The sequence below is a fragment of the Mytilus galloprovincialis genome, chromosome 4 (assembly GCF_965363235.1).
Source record: "Mytilus galloprovincialis chromosome 4, xbMytGall1.hap1.1, whole genome shotgun sequence".
NCBI lineage: Eukaryota > Metazoa > Mollusca > Bivalvia > Mytilida > Mytilidae > Mytilus > Mytilus galloprovincialis.
In genome coordinates, this window is record NC_134841.1 from 101118629 (window position 1) to 101138163 (window position 19535).

Sequence of the window (19535 nt, forward strand, 5' to 3'; positions counted from 1 at the left end):
TAAAATAGCACAACATACAACTGTCATCTGAATTAGGCAAGCTGTAAAAAAAGTTTAGCTAAAATGTTCCGAATCGGTAAAAATAGTTCTACGTAAAATTGTTCAAAATTTACTAATTAAACAAAGAGTCGTTTATCAGGTCATTCAACATCATGCATCACGGGTGTTTCCTTGCAAAGTTATCTATAATTTGTTTTATGTTAAGTTCCAAACTGTAGTGCACATGCATCAACGCAAGTCCGTTTAACGCGATTGCCCCATAGTTGTTCTCAGGTAGGTTTTTAAAAGTGATAACTCACTCTTGGATCGCTTACATTCGCAACTCGTCACCCCCATGGTAGCTATGATTTTTAAGATAACAGAAATATTTGGAAAGTCAACTTCTTCATATTGAAACCCCTAAGGTGACTGGGGTATAAAAATATGGTCACTTGGTCTTCTCCTGACCGGCAGTAAAACGCTTGCCGAAGTGGGGCGTCCGTTTGGCTGTGCGGAATGTATCAAGTTCGCAGTCACGTCCAGTCAGAAGGGGGACGTTAAATCCGATGCCTCGTGTAAAGAGAGTGCCACGCTCTTTGCACGTTAAGAACCCTTGCAACAACTCTTTGAGGGGTCCGTAGGTGGCCTGTTGCAAGGCAAAATTTCTGTCCCTATCCAATATACCCTCATTTTCCAGTGGCAGTCCAAATTCCCCCGACCATCATCCCAGATGGCCTCTATCGTATCCACCTACCTATTGTATTTTTTTGTGAACTTGTTCTCGTCCTGAATATGCATGAAATATTTGCCACTGGACGTTAAGCAACCAACAATCAACTAATCTTCATATTGACGAGCTGTTTTGACAATTTAATTACATGTATACAGGTGAAACGCATTGATCCGTATTCTATCATTGTGACACCTCCAGGTATCCAGGTAATTCATAACCAATTAGTGCGATGAAAGAATTAGTCTTAAGTGTTAATTTATTAATTAGCTAGTTATTGAAAAAATAGACACTTTTAAAAAAAATGAGGTTCGTCATGGGGGTGGTCCGGTGCGCCGTGGGACCACCCCCTGGATCCGCCACTGGAAATGGTATAATTTTACATTTAAATGGTATATTTTTTCATTTAAATGCGATATTTTTTTATTCAAATGGTATAATTTTTCATTCAAATGATATAATTTTCATTCAAATGGTTTAATTTTCATTCAAATGCAATATTTTTTATTCAATTGGTATAAAAAAATCATTTGCATGCATAAAAATTTAACTTCAATTGGTATAATAGTTTTTATTTATATGCAATAATTGCATTATGGGAAATTCTTTGACGTCTTAAGGTCAAATTGCAACAACGTTTGTGATTTTTCGATAATTGTTTGGATTTCTCCCCTTCTTTCTAAACATGAGTGACCAATAATTAAAAAAAAAACGCTTCAGAATATCGCCCTCCTTCACTGGCTGTTTATTAAAATCTTCTGGTCCTAACTAGTATTTCTATTGCAAGATTTCGATGGTCACAACGTTCGGGCCACTTTCAAAAACTTCCATTGTATATAGATATATATGCAAGTATACCTTTTTTTTTAAATGGTTTTACACTAGTCATTTTTTGGGGACCCTTTATAGCTTTCTGTTCGGTTTGAGCCAAGGCTCCGTGTTGAAGACCGTACTTTGACGTTATAATAATGGTTAACTTTACATTTACAAATTTTGATTTGGATGAAGAGTTGTCTCACCGGCACTAATACCACATCTTCTTATATCTATATAAAACGTAAACTAGACGTTTCTCGGACTGTTTTCTTTTTTTATATAAATCCTTTGCCGCGCGTTGTGTACTGTTTGATCACTCAATCTGGCAGAACAAGATTTATTTCAGTTCTAGTTGTTATTAGCTTTGAGCAAATTTCCAGTAATTGCAAATTCTCTTATTTTGGTGGTGGTTTGTGTCTATTGTCTTTAAATTAGTTTTTTTGTGTGTGTCTCATTCCGATCTTTTGCGTTAATCTTATTGTTAATCGTATTGCAACTGATTTTAAAATTTGCCGTATTGTTAGGGTCAAATAAGGGCCTTATTCTACTCCTTTTACAATTGTGGTTCAAAATTTAAGTTATTAACTTTTTAGTATATTATAATTATTAAACATTTCTTCCAATAGTGAATACCTATAATAGTTCATAACAACATATAGTCCAGTCAAACTAAGATTTTACCTCAAACTAATTGCAACAGAAAATGTTTTAGTTCTAATCTATAGCATTATGACCTTTATATACACAGAAAAAAGTCCCATAAAATGTAACTAAAGGAAAACTCAAAATCAACATTTTTAATTTCCTATGGAAATTAACATTGGAAGGGGAGATAACTCTTACAAATATGAGTCATTTTCGGTAAGTTTTTGGTTGTTTTTCTTGAAATTTAGGTATAGTATGATACTTTGATTGGGTTGTAAGTTTGTATTTGACTAAATTATATAATCTTCTACTCATGAAATGTATAAAACCGAAATGTTATGGGTAGTTTTATTTTTTTCGTGCATTTTTCATTAAAGAAATTGCAAGTTTGAAGCTTTGTGACCATTTTGAAAAAAAAATGTGAAAAAATGGTATTGTTTATACCTGCATATTATATTTTTTCAGCAACTTACCTATCTTAAGAAACTTTAAACCACAAAAAGAAGAATACATGCTTAATTATTTTGATTAAATTTGCGATTCTTTACCTTGACATGTTGAAAAATTCAATAAATGGTGAACTAATGAATTACGAAATCGAGATTATAGCTTGATAAAAGATATGAAAACACCTTTAGAGTTTTTTGTTATAATCTAAAGACCGCTAAAAAATCAAGAATACATACATTCTGATGAACAGAAGTGGTAAAAATATAATTTTGTATCAATTTTAATTGATATTACTGTCTTTTTTGCAAGAGTTATCTCCCTTTTCAATGCAAATCTCCATAGGAATTTTAAATGGTGATTTTTTTAGTTTTCCTCAAGTTAGATTTTATGGGACTTTTTTATGTGTACATTTGGGGTATAATGCTAAAGATTACAACTTTAAAATCTTCTGTTGCAATTACTTTCGGGTTAGGGTCAAATTTATGCTAGATTGACTGGACTAATAAGGTAACGAGTCGACACTTCTTAGTTAGGAGACAACCTATAGCTAGTTACGAAACAACTAGGGTACGAAACTACCAGGTTACGAAACGACCTTGCAAAATACCCAGACGTAAACCTACAAAGTGAAACCGAAAGTAGAATTTAGTTTTCTGAGATTGATCTGTTCAACCCTGTGTGTCATGATAACAAAAACAGACTGAAAGAAAACTACGTTTTGTCACACTATTTCTATGGTAGGTAATGCCGTTAATCTATGACCAAGAAAAAGACGTATTTATGAACCTTAAGTGATGACAATGTTGTCACTTTTATGTTTTCCTGTCAGTTTTATATTGTACACACATATATATATATATATATGCAGGAAACACTATCTGATTATTACACAACTCAGTTCGATACTTGACCTGATTAGTATGTTAAATGTTTCATTCATAGTAAAAAGTAATATAACAAAAATATAAAAATCCAAGGAAAATTCAAAACAGAAAGTCCCTTATCAAATAGGGTAGTCCGAGATTAATCTGACATCCAACGGCTGTTTCGCCAGACAAGCCGGGGCCGTGGGACCTGCTCAGCGGGTCATGAAATGATTTTTTTCATCACATATGTACTGAAAATAATAACTTTAATAATTTAAATGAAGAAGAAAAAATTCAATATTTACTAAATCCATTATCGCCTTTACAAACAAATAAGTTAGGATCCTTCTTGAAAAAGTCATTAGAACTGAGGGCAGGGGACTCTTAACAACTTGTTTGTTGTTAAAAAAAACAATTTTGATGCTGTTGTTATTGTGTATGTTTAATATGTATGTTTATTGTGTTTATTGTGTTAATATATGTTGGTCACATACTCACAGTAAAGTTTATATGACAATAAAATATTTGATTTGATTTGATTTTGATAATACTGTTTTACCTCTGACTGTATGTCTGATGCATGTCAACAGTCCTTCCATCCCATGAATTTCAATTGCATTTTTTCTCAGGAACTACAAGTCCGAACTATTGTAATCATTTGTTCATATGTAATCGTGCTATAATGTTGTGTGATGTGTTTTCAGATTCATTGATCATTACAAGGGACAAATTCCTATTTACAAATTAATTGAAGATTATTTGGAATTGGTGTGTTTAATATGAAGCGAATTTTGTGAGTCTCAAGTGCACAGTTCTCACAGAGTGATAGTCCCAAGGTTTTGACTGCCAAAATTTTGCAAATGACTAACACAATTTTAGTATTTTGCAAAATTTAGGAACAATAGGGAGGATTTTATTCAAGGATCACCAGGGGAAAAAAGATTTTGAGAACTCTGCAAGTGCTATCCTGATGCATCTCAAATGTAGGGTTGGAACCTTGCATTCTGAAGAAGAGATTAGAGGACAGTAAATAGTCATGATGGTATAATACTAAACTCCTAACGGGAGGGATTGTGCCTGATATTCATATTCATATACATTGTATAGTATGACATAGACAGAATCTTTCAATCAGTTTAATAGATGTCTGGAGCTGGCATGTTTATAGTAACTAACTGCTTATAGTCTTTTGTTATTCATGAATTATTGTCATTTTGTTTATTTTCTTGCGTATAATTTGGAGTATGACGTCCATTATCACTGAACTAGTATACATATTTGTTAAGGGGCCAGCTAAAGGATGCCTCTGGGTGCACATTCCCCATTTACATTTTCATTTTTATGCCCCACCTACGATAGTAGAGGGGCATTATGTTTTCTGGTCTGTGCCTCCGTTCGTCTGTCCGCTTCAGGTTAAAGTTTTTGGTCAAGGTAGTTTTTGAAGAAGTTGAAGTCCAATCAACTTGAAACTTAGTACACTTGTTCCCCATGATATGATTTTTCTAATTTTAATGCCAAATTATAGTTTTGACCCCAATTTCATGGTCCACTGAACATAGAAAATGATAGTGCGAAGTTCAGGTTAAAGTTTTTGGTCACGGTAGTTTTTGATGAAGTTAAAGTTACATCAACTTAAAACTTAGTACACATGTTCCCTATGATATGATCTTTATAATTTTAATTCCAAATTAAAGTTTTGACCCCAATTTCACGGTCCACTGAACATAGAAAATGATAGTGCGAGTGGGGCATTTGTGTACTATGGACACATTCTTGTTATGAATGAATCATAACACTCTTTATTGTATTTTTTTTTTATAAATCTAAGAATTTTTCCCTCTTCAAAAACCAATGGGCAAACATAACAATTACTCAAACCAATGGGCAAACATTAAAATTACTCAAAATAATGGTACAGAATATTGTTAACTTTTTTTAAAATGGTTTTGTTGCTCAAGTTGGAATTAACAGATATTTTGCTACGGTTGATTCCCTACATCAATTACCGAAAATTTATCATGATTTGTCCATATCTTATCCCATGAATTAAATCAGCACTTGAGAATTAGATTGTAACATAGATATGAGAGTATAATTAGACTGTCATAATTATTTCCTCCTTAAGACATATTTTAAAATTTAAATCTATATTTCCTTATGTATAATTTTTACAAGTAAATGTTATATGGGTTTTTTCATTCTTGAAGCCTATAAATGATTACATCCACTTCATATGGACTCTGGTGGATAGTGGTCTCATTTGGCAATAATAACGCATCTCCTTATCATACATGTAAAAGGACTAAATTTCATAGATGTAGTTTATCCAGAACTTAGTTAATCCAGCAGGTAAATCAACTCTAGCCTTCATTTTACTTTTGGTAAACAGGGTAAAATGGTCATCTTTAAGTATATTGTTTGCATGGTAAGTGAACAACTAAAACAAATTAGTGTAACATAGCCCAATTACTGCAACTTGACCTTAAGATTGTCAGACTTTTAGCCTGCTGTACATTCAGACAGACATTTGCCAATTTTGATTTGGTCCTCAACTTTGGCCTCTTTAAAATTTTTGATTAGAGAGTCACTGATGAGTTTTTTGTCTGATGTATATCATATGGGTCTTGTCTGTACAAAATGTCTGGAATCTAGGATGAGTTTATTTCTAGGTTGCTGTATCATTTTTATTTAATTTAGTTATCTGAAGAACTCTTTTTATTCTTATATGGCATATCAAACATCCTTTAAATACCTTATTTTGTACTAATTGGGTGGCCTACAAATTAGAAATGATGCCATATACATGTAGATTTTTGTTAAGCTCTTTATACTAGTAATTTTGGGGCCCTTTATAGCTTGTTGTTCGGTGTGAGCCAAGGCTCTGTGTTGAAGGCCGTACATTGACCTATAATGGTTTACTTTTTTAAATTGTTATTTGGATGGAGAGTTGTCTCATTGGCACTGACACACCACATCTTCCTATATCTATAGTTGAATTTTTTCCCCCTAAATTATTATTTTTGAATCTTTGTTGGAAATGAAATTTTAGAAATACATTTTTATAAATTTAGCTAATGTTCTCAAATATAATTTGATGAATTTTATTTCAACAGATTGCAGACAATCATAACGAAGAACATAGTGTGTTCCAATCTTGAAGCCTTTTACAACCTGATATAACTGAAGATAAAAATTAGTGGCAGAAGAGAAAAGATGGACAACACTACAGAAAAAACAAATGATGAACATTTACAACATTCTCTGCCAATCCAGTGATATCTGCTATTCCCTATACATTAAATGAAGATTCATCACTTAGTTCTGATGATGATGGTCCTGACGTTTATGTACCACCCTATGCCATACCATCAATGAGTATCTCCAATATAGGAAAATCTTTTAGCATAGAATCTGAGGGTGAGCAGATAGACCATAGTGATCCTTCTGAAGGTCATCATGAAGATCAAGGTCATCAAGAGAACATTGAGGATGGTGTGGAGGAAGAAGTTATAGATGATATTTCAATAGATGGATGTAATGAAGAAAGAAACAATGGCGAACACAAGGCTGATGGGATCAATCATGAATCACAAGTTTCTATTTGTGGTTTAGGTCAAGATAAGGAAACAGAAACAAAACTCGATAATTTTAGATTTGAATCAGATAAAGATGGAAGTGGAAATATTATAAAGCAGACAGAAATAGATGGTCACATGGCAGAGGAAACAGAAAAAAAGGGTAAAAATCAAAATAGGGAAGTGAAACAAATGGAAATCTCAAAAGAGAAAGAAAACAGTAAATGGAAAAAGATGGATGATGATGAATGCTCAAGTACATTTACTACAAAGTTAAGACTAGACGGAACATGTCATGTAAAATCTGAAATGTGTGAGTCAAACGTGAGTGAAGTAACTAAGGCCATGAATGAGGATACTACACAGGAAGATAAATTAGTGGATAAAAGTAACGATTCTCAAGTATCTGGTGAAGGAGATGTACAATTACAAACAAATATGCACAATGAAAGTAAAGAATCTGAAAGTAACACTCATGATAGTGTAAAAGAGTCAAATAAGTCTCTGATTGTAGATAATAGATTTAATTTAGAAAGTGCAGAAAAACAAAATGTAAAAGCTGTAAATCAGGTTGAAGATGAGACTGTACAAAATAAGATGGAAAGTAAAGAACATCCATCAGTACCAATCAAACCAGTTAGTGCAGTTAATTATAATCCAGGAAGAGTGGGCCAGTGGGGTCAATTTCAATTCATGCCACCCAATTATCCGTATTATAATGTGGGTGCTCTTCATCAACCTGGATTGCCTCAGCCTTATCACCCTTATCCGTTATCCCCACCTTACACTGGTTTCCATGTGTCTCCTTTGTCCCCTCCTCCATCAACTGGTTACCAACAACCAGACTTTAATGGAAGAAGGGGAGATAACTCGATAACAGATTTAAGTTCAGACACTTCAAAGTTGCCTGTCTCGCCTACAAATAAAAAAGAAGGAGAAAACGAACAGTTTGAGAGTGAAATAAATCCTGATAAAACTTCCCGGACAGCAACTACAAATAATGATAAACCTTATCCAGACAAAGAACTGGCTGACAATAAAATGGTACCAGATAAAGCAAGCACCCAAGGGAGCAAGATTGTAATTACATTTACAGGGGACATCTCAGAATATACACTGAGATACTATTTTGAAAATAGCAGAAAGTCTGGTGGTGGAGAAATAGAAGAAATGGATTTCAGTCCTGATACAGGAGTTGCTGTTGTAGAATTCAAAGACAATGAAAGTAAGTTACTTCTTATAAGGTATGTCATATTGGACATAGTTATAACTGTTTATAAATAATAATGTATTAAAATGATATTAAAGATGTAAAAAGGAAGATGGGACGCACCCCTGTTATTCACAGTACTTTCAAATACAGAAGAATGCCAGAACTGTTTTCTACTGATATATTCAGCTATTTAGTTATTAGAGAAACACAAACCATTGTTAAATATGTATGTATATTGATTGATTGATTGATTCTCATTTGCTTAAATCTATACCCAGTGACAAATATGTGATGTGTCTTTAAGGTATTAACCAATTAAACAATATTTGTAAAGTTGGTTCTGTGTAGTGGGATCATCTGTGGGAAAGATGGCACTGATTGAGCAGAATATTACTTTTCAAAGGTCACATATAGCCCCTTTAAAGGGTTAATTCAAGAGTTACTTACAAGCATAGAGCCAGGTTCTAAATAATGAGTTATCCACATGGAAAAATATTTTACAAGGAAGGAAAATAGAGTAAACAAATGACTTCAAAAAATAAGAAAAGTTTTAGTTGTGTTTTTTTTTTCAAAACTAAAATATTTTAGTATGAAAGCAATTACTAATAAAATTTTACAATTTTAAATAATGAAAATATTGACTATTTTAATCAAAGGTGCAGCTAATGTATTGAAAAAACAAGATGTTCACAAAGTGTCTGATGTAGAACTAGAAATACATGTGATAGAACAAGAGGCTGACATGTGTAGATTGTTAGAGGAAGAGAAGGTTTTTGTAACTGGAGTGATGAATACTACAACGGAGGACTGTTTGAATGACTATATGGAAGTAAAGTCTGGTACTGAACCAACCAACATTAGTTATGGAACAGATAAAACTTCTGCTCTCATTACATTTGAAGACAAAGTTGGTAGGTGTTTATTATCATTTTCACCTGTATATAAATTTGGGTGAATACACATATATATCCTCTTCTACCATCTTACTGAAACTAGTACAGTTAGTGTTTTAGAGTCTTTTGTTATATCTTTAAATGCTAATTTTATGGCAGACAGCAACCATTCAAAACTGCTGGATTACAGACACAAGTCAAATAAAAACAGACCATACCAAATTCAAAAATGACTAGAAGACAAAAAAGCTTGAAATACTATATAGACACATGTACTGTGGTTATTAGTGTTATTGTAAATTCAGAAATTATTTTGAGGTCGGAATTATTGCAAATAATGGGTCTTGGTGAGTATTTCAATAATAAAATCACATTCTAAAATTTGACACATATGTTTGTATGCAGCTTTTTCTGAAATGACAATAACATTTCTCAAATTTTAGTCTGTCATGTTAAAATCACAATAATAATCGCACACAATAATTCCTGAAATTACACAGTGTTTGAATTCCTTCTCCAATACATTATCAACATAAACCACACATTTCTCTCTATTCAAATTCATGGTAACAATAGATATTACTCCATTAAGAAATCACACGTTTAATACTTTAGGTTAGATGAAATGAACAAAGCTTTAGCATGTTTAGAAATGTATAATTATTATACGTAATAGAAACTAAAGCTTTGAATGTGAAAAGAAGCAAACAACTTACAGTAAAAGTATTCTAGAAATGAGTTGTGTTGTTTTTATTTTTATACGACCGCAAAAATTTTAATTTTTCGTCGTATATTGCTATCACGTTGGCGTCGTCGTCCTGCGTTGTCTTGCGTCTTGCGTCGTCGTCGTCGTCGTCGTCCTAATACTTTTAGTTTTTCCCACTCTAACTTTAGTAAAAGTGAATAGAAATCTATGAAATTTTAACACAAGGTTTATAACCACAAAAGGAAGGTTGGGATTGATTTTGGGAGTTTTGGTCCCAAAATTTTAGGAATTAGGGGCCAAAAAGGGCCCAAATAAGCATTTTCTTGGTTTTCGCACTATAACTTTAGTTTAAGTAAATAGAAATCTATGAAATTTTGACACAAGGTTTATGACCACAAAAGGAAGGTTGGGATTGATTTTGGGAGTTTTAGTTCAAACAGTTTAGGAATTAGGGGCCAAAAAAGGGCCCAAATAAGCATTATTCTTGGTTTTCGCACAATAACTTTAGTATAAGTAAATAGAAATCAATGAAATTTAAACACAAGGTTTATGACCACAAAAGGAAGGTTGGGATTGATTTTGGGAGTTGAGGTCTGAACAGTTTAGGAATTAGGGGCCAAAAAGGGGCCCAAGTAAGCATTATTCTTGGTTTTCGCACCATAACTTTAGTATAAGTAAATAGAAATCTTTGAAATTTAAACACCAGGTTTATGACCATAAAAGAAAGGTTGGGTTTGATTTTGGGAGTTTTGGTCCCAACAGGTTTTTAGGAATAAGGGGCCCAAAGGGTCCAAAATTGAACTTTGTTTGATTTCATCAAAAATTGAATAATTGGGGTTCTTTGATATGCCGGATCTAACAGCGTATGTAGATTCTTAATTTTTGGTCCCGTTTTCCAATTGGTCTACATTAAGGTCCAAAGGGTCCAAAATTAAACTTAGTTTGATTTTAACAAAAATTGAATCCTTGGGGTTCTTAGATATGCTGAATCTAAAAATGTACTTAGATTTTTGATTATTGGCCCAGTTTTCAAGTTGGTCCAAATCGGGGTCCAAAATTAAACTTTGTTTGATTTCATCAAAAATTGAATAATTGGGGTTCTTTGATATGCCAAATCTAACTGTGTATGTAGATTCTTAATTTTTAGTCCCGTTTTCAAATTGGTCTACATTAAATACCAAAGGGTCCAAAATTAAACTAAGTTTGATTTTAATAAAAATTGAATTCTTTGGCTTTTTTGATATGCTGAATTTAATCATGTACTTAGATTTTTGATTATGGGCCCAGTTTTCAAGTTGGTTCAAATCAGGATACAAAATTATTATATTAAGTATTGTGCAATAGCAAGAAATTTTCAATTGCACAGTATTCAGCAATAGCAAGAAATCTTCAATTGCACAGTATTGTGCAATAGCAAAAAATGTTCAATTGCACAGTATTGTGCAATAGCAAGAAATCTTCAATTGCACAGTATTGTGCAATAGCAAATATTTTCAATTGCACAGTATTGTGCACTAGCATGAAATATCTAATTGCACAATATTGTGCAATAGCAAGAAATTTTCAATTGATTGGAGTTATCTTTCTTTGTCCAGAATAGTAGTTGAATCAACTTAAATCATTGTTTTATACAATGCACAATGTATATTCACTTTTACTACCAACTGATAAATTAAAACACTCTTTACCATTCAGTGATAACAAGCACTTTTTGTTACATTTTAATATTTTATGATGTATTTAAATGAGTAGTTATTGTTGCAAACTCCATTAGAAATTTGAATTGAGATCAGTTTTGAGAAAAGGGAAAGGGGGATGTGAAAAAAAAATGGTGGGGGGGGGGTTAATTTTTCTCATTTCAGATTTCATAAATAAAAAGAAAATTTCTTCAAATATTTTTTTGAGAGGATTAATATTCAACAGCATAGTGATTGCTCAAAGACAAAAAAATTATTTTAAGTTCATTAGACCACATTCATTCTGTGTCCAAAACCTATGCTGTGTCAACTATTTAATCACAATCCAAATTTAGAGCTGAATCCAGCTTGAATGTTGTGTCCATACTTGCCCCAACCGTTCAGGGTTCAACCTATGCGGTCGTATAAAGCTGCGGAGCATCTGGTTAATATTGTGATAATTGTCTATTATCTTATCAACTATGTTTTCAATATTTTATATATATATATATATATAGATTTTACCAAGTTGAGAAATGGCTGTCAAACGAAACCACTAGAAGGCAGTTCTTTAACAGTTTCAAGGGTACCAGTTACAAGAACTGTACTGGTATCTGGTATAGGTCATGGATCTGGGATAACTAATGATACAGTGAGATATTATTTTGAGAACGAGAGACGTAGCAGTGGACATGAGGATGCTGAGATATTGGAATATGATAGTGATACTTGTGTTATAAAATTTCCATCTCCAGAAGGTTTGATATCTTTTATACAATTTATTTTAAAGCATTTTGTTTTTATGTGTGTAAAAGAGGGCCATCTTCCGATTGGAATTTAATGAGTATTATGACTTGTAAAATTCAGACTCAGGTTCATTATACTCCAGAGATATTTAATTACATGTAACAACTTTAAAAGTCTAAAATGTAACTGCTGCATCTCTTTAACCAATAACAAAAATAAATAAAATTTGTAAATAAAAAACCTAAAAGTTATGTTTTTATTAACCCTGACATCTTTGATACTTTCAAGACTCTGATGCTATCTTTTATTGTCAGATATTTGCTTTAATTTCATGACTCAATATAACCTTGAAAATTTTAAGAGAACCAGAACTTTTGATAATAAGATCAATCCTCAAGTCTTTTAAGTGTTTAGTTACATCTTAATTAAAACCTGTACAAAATATCAACAAGTATGTAAGCATTATCTTTTTTAATGGTGATATAAGGTACTAGTACTACAAATCAGTTCTCTTTATTCATATAAAGGAGTTATGCTCCTAAGGAATCCTATGCAGATTTTACATACCCACCATTACCTTCATTTCCTTACCTGCTGCTAGGGATTCAGATCCATTCACAGATTTCAATCGGGGTACCTATTGTGCACCTGAATGCTTGCATTTTGTGAAGTGTTAAAATAAAACCGAAGTCGTACAACTTGTTATAATTACCTTTTTACTGATCCCAAGGGTTGGATCTCATTTTCATGTTGTTGTAAGGATAACCCTTAATTTGATTCAGATTGATTCTCTTCATTTTATATTTAATATCAAGTACAAAATGTTTTTTAATTTTGTTTTAAACTAAAATAATGATGATACTATTTAATAACTTCATCATAATTTCAATTTTTTAAATGTTTTAGTGGCTAGAAGGGTATGTGACAAAACTCAGAAGATTGGGGATAGAACTTTGGAGGTTTGCCTATTTTATAAATTTCTTGGAAAGCCAGGAAAAGCACTAGAAATTCCAGAACCAGAAATTATCTCAGCAGATTTCAACATTTTGAAGTTCATAAAAAATTTACCAAACATGAAGGAAGATTTTGAAACGAAATTAGAGGGATTATATGGACACATTGAATGGCCAGAAGATATGGAGAATGACGAGGTTAAGATCGTGTGTGACCTAGATTTGTCAACGTCTGAAGGAAAGAAAGCCGTAGAATCGTGGCAAACAGACATTAACAATTGTACGGAGAAATTTATATCAACATTGACAACAATGAGAATAACGACCTTACCAGAGGCTTGGGGTGAGGTGGTGAAAGGATTACGAACTTTGATCATAGCTGATCCGGAAAAAGCTTGTGTTATTTTGGAAAAGGAAAATAATATTATTTTGATGGTCGGTGACAGAAATGTTATTAAAGAACTGTATCTGGATATACAGAAAATTGTGTCCCGTTCAGAGGGGAGAAGTTCACATACAGAAACAACACCAACTAAAGTTCTTTCATTCAAAAAATACAAGTTACAGTTACTTTGGCTATTGAAATATTTTGATGTAGTTTCAAAAAAATATCCTGGCTTAGAGGCGAAGTGTAATCTGGATGCAAGAGAGGTAACTCTTTCTGGGAATGTTGAATCAATGCAAGCTGCTGAATTATTTCTGCGTGAAACCACAAACTCCTTTGCAGTAAAGACTTTCAAGATGAGCAAGCAAAAAAAGGATCTGCTATTCAAAAAGGGTGCAAGGGAAGTTTGGTACCAGGAAGCTAAAACCAAGCAGATAATAGCTACATGGAATATAGATCGTGGTCATGTGTGTGAAATGTATGCAAACTCCAAAAAAGAAGCTGAAAGGGCCATAATATGCATTGAAGATCTATTTCTAGAGGATGAATTTGTGGTGGATGAAAATTATGAAGATTTTATTCAGTCTTCTCAATGGACAGAGCTTCAAGGTAGACTAGCAGAACGAGACGAGAACTGCTTCTGTGTTAGAACAGATCGTGGAAGGATTCAGTTAGCTGCAACAAAGTACATCTTCCAAGAAATCAAGTTAGACATACAGAAAGAAATAGATGACTTTTCCAAACTTCATTGCAGGCATACAAAAACAATCAATTGTGATAAAGGTATTCATCTTTATATTCGACATAACCATCAGAAAGAAATACAGAAAATTGAAAAAACTTTGAAAAGCATGGATGTCAAAATTACTTCAGACAATCAAAATTATTCTTATGAAATAAAGGGAAATAAAACAGGTATTACCCTGGCAAGCAATAAACTGGATGCCTTGATAAAAACTATTCATACAGACAAACACAAACTCCATTCCTATGGAATAAGAGACTACTTTTTATCGCCGCCAGGTAAAAAGGAAACGGTAGACATAGGTAAAAAACATTCTTCTGTGGTACTCCTAGAGACGGATTATTCTGAAGAGAAAGCCAGGAGAGCTGAGAAAGGTGGGGAATTGAGGTTGTCAGCACCAGGTGTTAAGAGAGTGTTCATACATGACGAGGTGCATAAGATTTACCTGGTGGAAGGAGATATTACACAGCTAGACATAGATGCTATAGTTAATGCAGCTAACAATGATATGGACCATTGTGGAGGCTTAGCGAAAGCTATTGCTGATGCAGGTAATTAGATGTTATAATTAATGTTTGTTTCAGCTAACAATGATATGGACCATTATGAAGGCTTAGCTAAAGCTATTGCTGATGCAGGTAATTAGATGTTATAAATGCTGCTAGCAATGATATGGACCATTGCGGAGGCTTAGCTAAAGTATTGCAGATGCAGGTATTCAATGCCATCATTTTTATGACAGGGGTTCAAATTAACATTTGGTACTGGAAGGTCCAGGACCTTTGACACTCCAAACTGAAAGGTCCACAGCCTAAATTCCAGGTCCTACTTTTACTTGAAATATTTCATAACTCAGTAATATACAAAATTTATGTGCTTTTGGTGTTAGGTTAACTTGTTTCATCGTCAGTAACTGTTGTAAAACATGTTTAATTATACATGTAATTGTCTAACAATTTATAATAAAATCACATTATCTTGTTTTTATATGGGGATGGTGTCACTGTTGGTGGGTGGGTGTTGTCTTGTAGTTTTCACTATGATATAAAGGGCTATATGTATCTCTTTTTTATATTGTTCATTTCGGAGTATACAATTTAAGTAGTAGTTCAAATTCAAAGCTATTTATTTGGTTCCTCTGTGAAAATAAATTAAGAAACTTCAAGATTTTACTGGGCGGTCCTTCAAAATTTAGAAGAAATTATCTCTTGGAATTGTAGTAATATGTTTACACTATAAAAATATCTATATGAAATATCAACATTTATTAATAATAAAGAAAATTACTGTCACATTTTATTGAACATGTTGAATTTTGACATGACAATTTGTGAACTAAAAGTAATTTTGAGTTTCTGTATAAAATATTTCCTGCTTTTTCTTTCTTTTCCATATATCTTTTGGGTTTTCAATTCTATTGTTAAATTATTTTATCATCAGCTGAGCAATGTATTTTGTCACCTGCCTGGAATTATTATTTTTTTTTTATTGAATTTGATCGGCAAACCCGGAATTACCCTTATCCGCCTCTGGAATCTGATCCGGTGTTTTCCAGTTTATGGCATCCATTGTTTTCAATGTTGTGTTTGTCAGTCAGATACGATTTTACTCGGATTTACACATAACATGCTTACGATTTTCGGTATAAAGATAGCGGTTGAACAAAATCAACATCGTTGTCATGAATAATAAAGATGAACATAAATATTGAGATCGTTTGGAAAACATTTTGGTTAAAAAAATCGGCAAAGTTAATGTTTACTTTCTTTCTATGCAAAGGTCCGTCGGGCGTAACTAGTAACCAAAACGAAGGTCCGATTGCAATACTGGAAGGTCGCGGACCTCGGACCACCGCTAATTTGAACCCCTGTATGAATCACTAGAATTTTCAGTTTATGGTTAAGCTTTTAACCAAATTATGTTACAGTTGTTATCAGTCATTATTGATTATGGGTCAGGTGTTTCAGTCCATAATTAGCAAGTCAAAGAATTCTAAGTCAAAAATTTGTCATTTAAACACCTTGTCCATGAATGGCTATCATAGATTTCTTAGTCAAATGCTGGCTAACAAAAGTTTTGTTCAGTAAGTGATTGCCTAGTCAATATTCGGGTAACCAAAGAGTTCTTAGTTTACATTTTTGTGATGTATGTTAGTCTTTGGTGGATGAAGTTGAAGATAATCTTCTTATTTTTATATGGTAAATGATTGACTGTGAAGTTGTTTATTAAAGAGAGATTCATTTGTCAAAAGTATTTATATACAAAGGCAAATGCTAAAATTGAAAATTGATGCCCATGAATTTACAGTATAACAAGCATTCAATTGAACCTCTTTTCCATGTTAATTATTGTGTTATGAATTTTTTATTCAAAGGATGGATTTCAGATTTGGATGTTCTGCACTATATACTCCACTATAAATTACATCTAAAATATGATTCCCTTTATTAGATCTTATTTCTTGCCTTAAAATGTATTTTTTTATAATTCTGTATTTACAGCTGGAAAAACTGTGCAGGATGAATGCCATGAATATGTAAAAAAACATGGTCGAGTACATGACGGAGATGCCATCTACTCCAAACCCGGTAAATTACCGTGTAAGATGATAATCCATGCCGTAGGTCCTGTCTGGAAAGGAGGAAAGCAAGGAGAAAGAAACTTACTCAAGGCTGCTGTATTACAATGTTTGGCATTGACGGAGCAGAGAAACTACAAGACTGTGGCAATTCCTGCGTTGAGTGGAGGAATATTTGGTTACCCCCTAGATGATTGTACCATCACTATTGTTGAGACTATTAAGGAATACTTTGATCAGAATGGCAGCACGACCACTGTTACTGGAGTATATCTATGTGATATCAGCGGGGAAACAATTAAATTATTCCAGGATGCATTACAAGATGCTTATAGCAATGAAAAAAGGACAGAAAAAGGTACTGAAAGTTCAGCATTTGACCTTGATAGCCATAAAATAGAGCAGAAGTTTCAGATAATCTTTGAAAAATTCTACTAATATTCCAGCATTTCTGGAATCTGATTTCAACAGTAATTTCATAAGTCATAAGACATAATGTAGGATTTTTTGTGTCCAGTTTTTTGGATGCTATCATGGGCTTATCTTGATATAACTGTTTGGTCAAAGTTAACAAGTTATAACCATAATTCCTACATAAAGTAAAGCATTTATAAATTTCAAAACTGACTTTACCTAGACAGTAGATGTAGTTCAGAAAAGGTACCAATCATACCTGAAATATTTATGAAAATTATAATTTTTATGTAGATTTTTTCAATCCGGATAAAAGTCTTCAAATAAGATATATTATCAAATATAAAGGAATGCTGTTAAATCAGAATTTAAACTTTCATACACATGTGTGCTGGAATTTCTTTTCCATAGTATAATATAATTATGAAATGAATTCCAATTTTAAAGCAATATATTAATGTACCGGTAGTACTTTCAGAAAGAGACATACTTTTTTCTACTAGTGGATTTTGTTAAATTATTACAAATAGTAAACATGTTTGAAAGTAGAATACTATAATTAGTTATCATGAAGCAACTGGCATATAGAATATATATTGCATGTATTAAAATTAAGATATAACATGCATTATAATTTTCCAGGCAAGCATCGTTATCCAGATGTACAACGACCCCTCAAATATCCCGGTCATGATTCTGAGTCAGATTTACAGCCAATCAGATATCCAGACACTCAACCTAATGATGCACCTAGCAATCCAATTCGCTATCCACATTCAGGGGAGGCAACTTCTGATTACCCTTCAGATAGGTCAAACCATCATACAGCATCCAGAGACACTTCCTCAGGATCTGAGGATGATTTTATAAAGGTTGTCAAAGGTCTGCTCACACAGAGAAAGGTAGGTAATCAGTAAATAACCATAGGTTCTAGCTCACTGCAAGGTAGATCAAGACATTATAATGTGACTATTATGTGTGTAAGAACAGTGTATTATCAGATAGCATTATGGGCATGAATAAAATGTGTATTGCAAGTTTTTCTACAGTTCATACAATAGCTATAAAAATTTGGAATCTTACAGGAGCCCAAAAAAATTACCCAGTACATTGTTAATAAAATATCAATTTATGACTCCATTTCATTTTTGTTCTTATATGAGATGAAAATGAGGAACATAATTCAAAAGATCCTGTTCATCTCGGTTGGAAAAAAAAATTAATTAAATAACCTAAATTTGTGGGCTGTACATCGACTGAGAATTTGCAAAAGTGTATAACACATCATAAGTGATAACGGTCTCTGAATTTGGATATTTCTCAAAAATTGGTGTTTTATGTGGAAAAAAGATTGTTACAAAGACAAATTTAGGAATTGCAAAACACTACATTTATATGTCATTTCACAAATATTATTGTATGGTTTCAGAGGAGTTGCAGCTCAATGAAATTTGTCTCTTCCTTTAGTAGTATAGATACTGTATAGATGAAAATTTAATGCAAGTTATTTTTGCAAATTGAATAAAACCTCTGGTTGTCTTGGTTGCTCTTACTTTTTTTATACATTTAAATTTGTTTCTTTGTTTCTTATCTATGTTAATCTGCTGGTATGACTGAACTGAGATGTTAGATGAAGGTCTGTAATAAGTAATCAAGGTAAAAGTTTGAGTATGTTTTGGTTAACAGTTATCAATTGATGTTATACAGATCAGATAAAGGAGTTTAAAAGACAAAAAAATGAACAGGTCTAGATAAACGACAACATACAAAAAGATCGCTGTTAGAAAAAATGCTTAATTCACATAGATTTTTTATCAATCTTCACCATCTCTTTTTAATAATATTGATTAAAGTGATATGCATTATTCTTTATCTGATGCAACATTAATAACACATTGAAATATTTTGATAATTTATGAAAACACTTGAACCCATGATGTCCATGTACACCTAAACAGACTGTGTATAATCTGTATAAGACGTTATATCATTGGAATAACATACACCTAAACAGACTGTGTATAATCTGTATAAGACGTTATATCATTGGAATAACATACACCTAAACAGACTGTGTATAATCCGTATAAGACGTTATATCATTGGACAGACTGTGTATAATCTGTATAAGACGTTATATCATTGGACAGACTGTGTATAATCT

General features: G+C 32.6%; 1 protein-coding gene across 2 annotated transcripts in view; it reads left to right on the forward strand.

Annotated features, from left to right (window-relative positions):
* The first annotated feature begins 3233 nt into the window (after window positions 1-3233).
* LOC143073627 (protein mono-ADP-ribosyltransferase PARP14-like) overlaps window positions 3234-19535 on the forward strand; it is a 35668-nt gene continuing 19366 nt past the window's right edge. For both annotated transcript variants that reach the window (XM_076249306.1, XM_076249307.1), the window contains exons 1-7: window positions 3234-3357; window positions 6600-8286; window positions 8931-9185; window positions 12068-12307; window positions 13203-14930; window positions 16881-17315; window positions 18014-18273. In XM_076249306.1, coding sequence (XP_076105421.1) covers window positions 6858-8286; window positions 8931-9185; window positions 12068-12307; window positions 13203-14930; window positions 16881-17315; window positions 18014-18273 — 4347 coding nt within the window. In that variant the 5' untranslated portion in view covers window positions 3234-3357; window positions 6600-6857. The remainder of the gene's footprint in view (window positions 3358-6599; window positions 8287-8930; window positions 9186-12067; window positions 12308-13202; window positions 14931-16880; window positions 17316-18013; window positions 18274-19535) is intronic.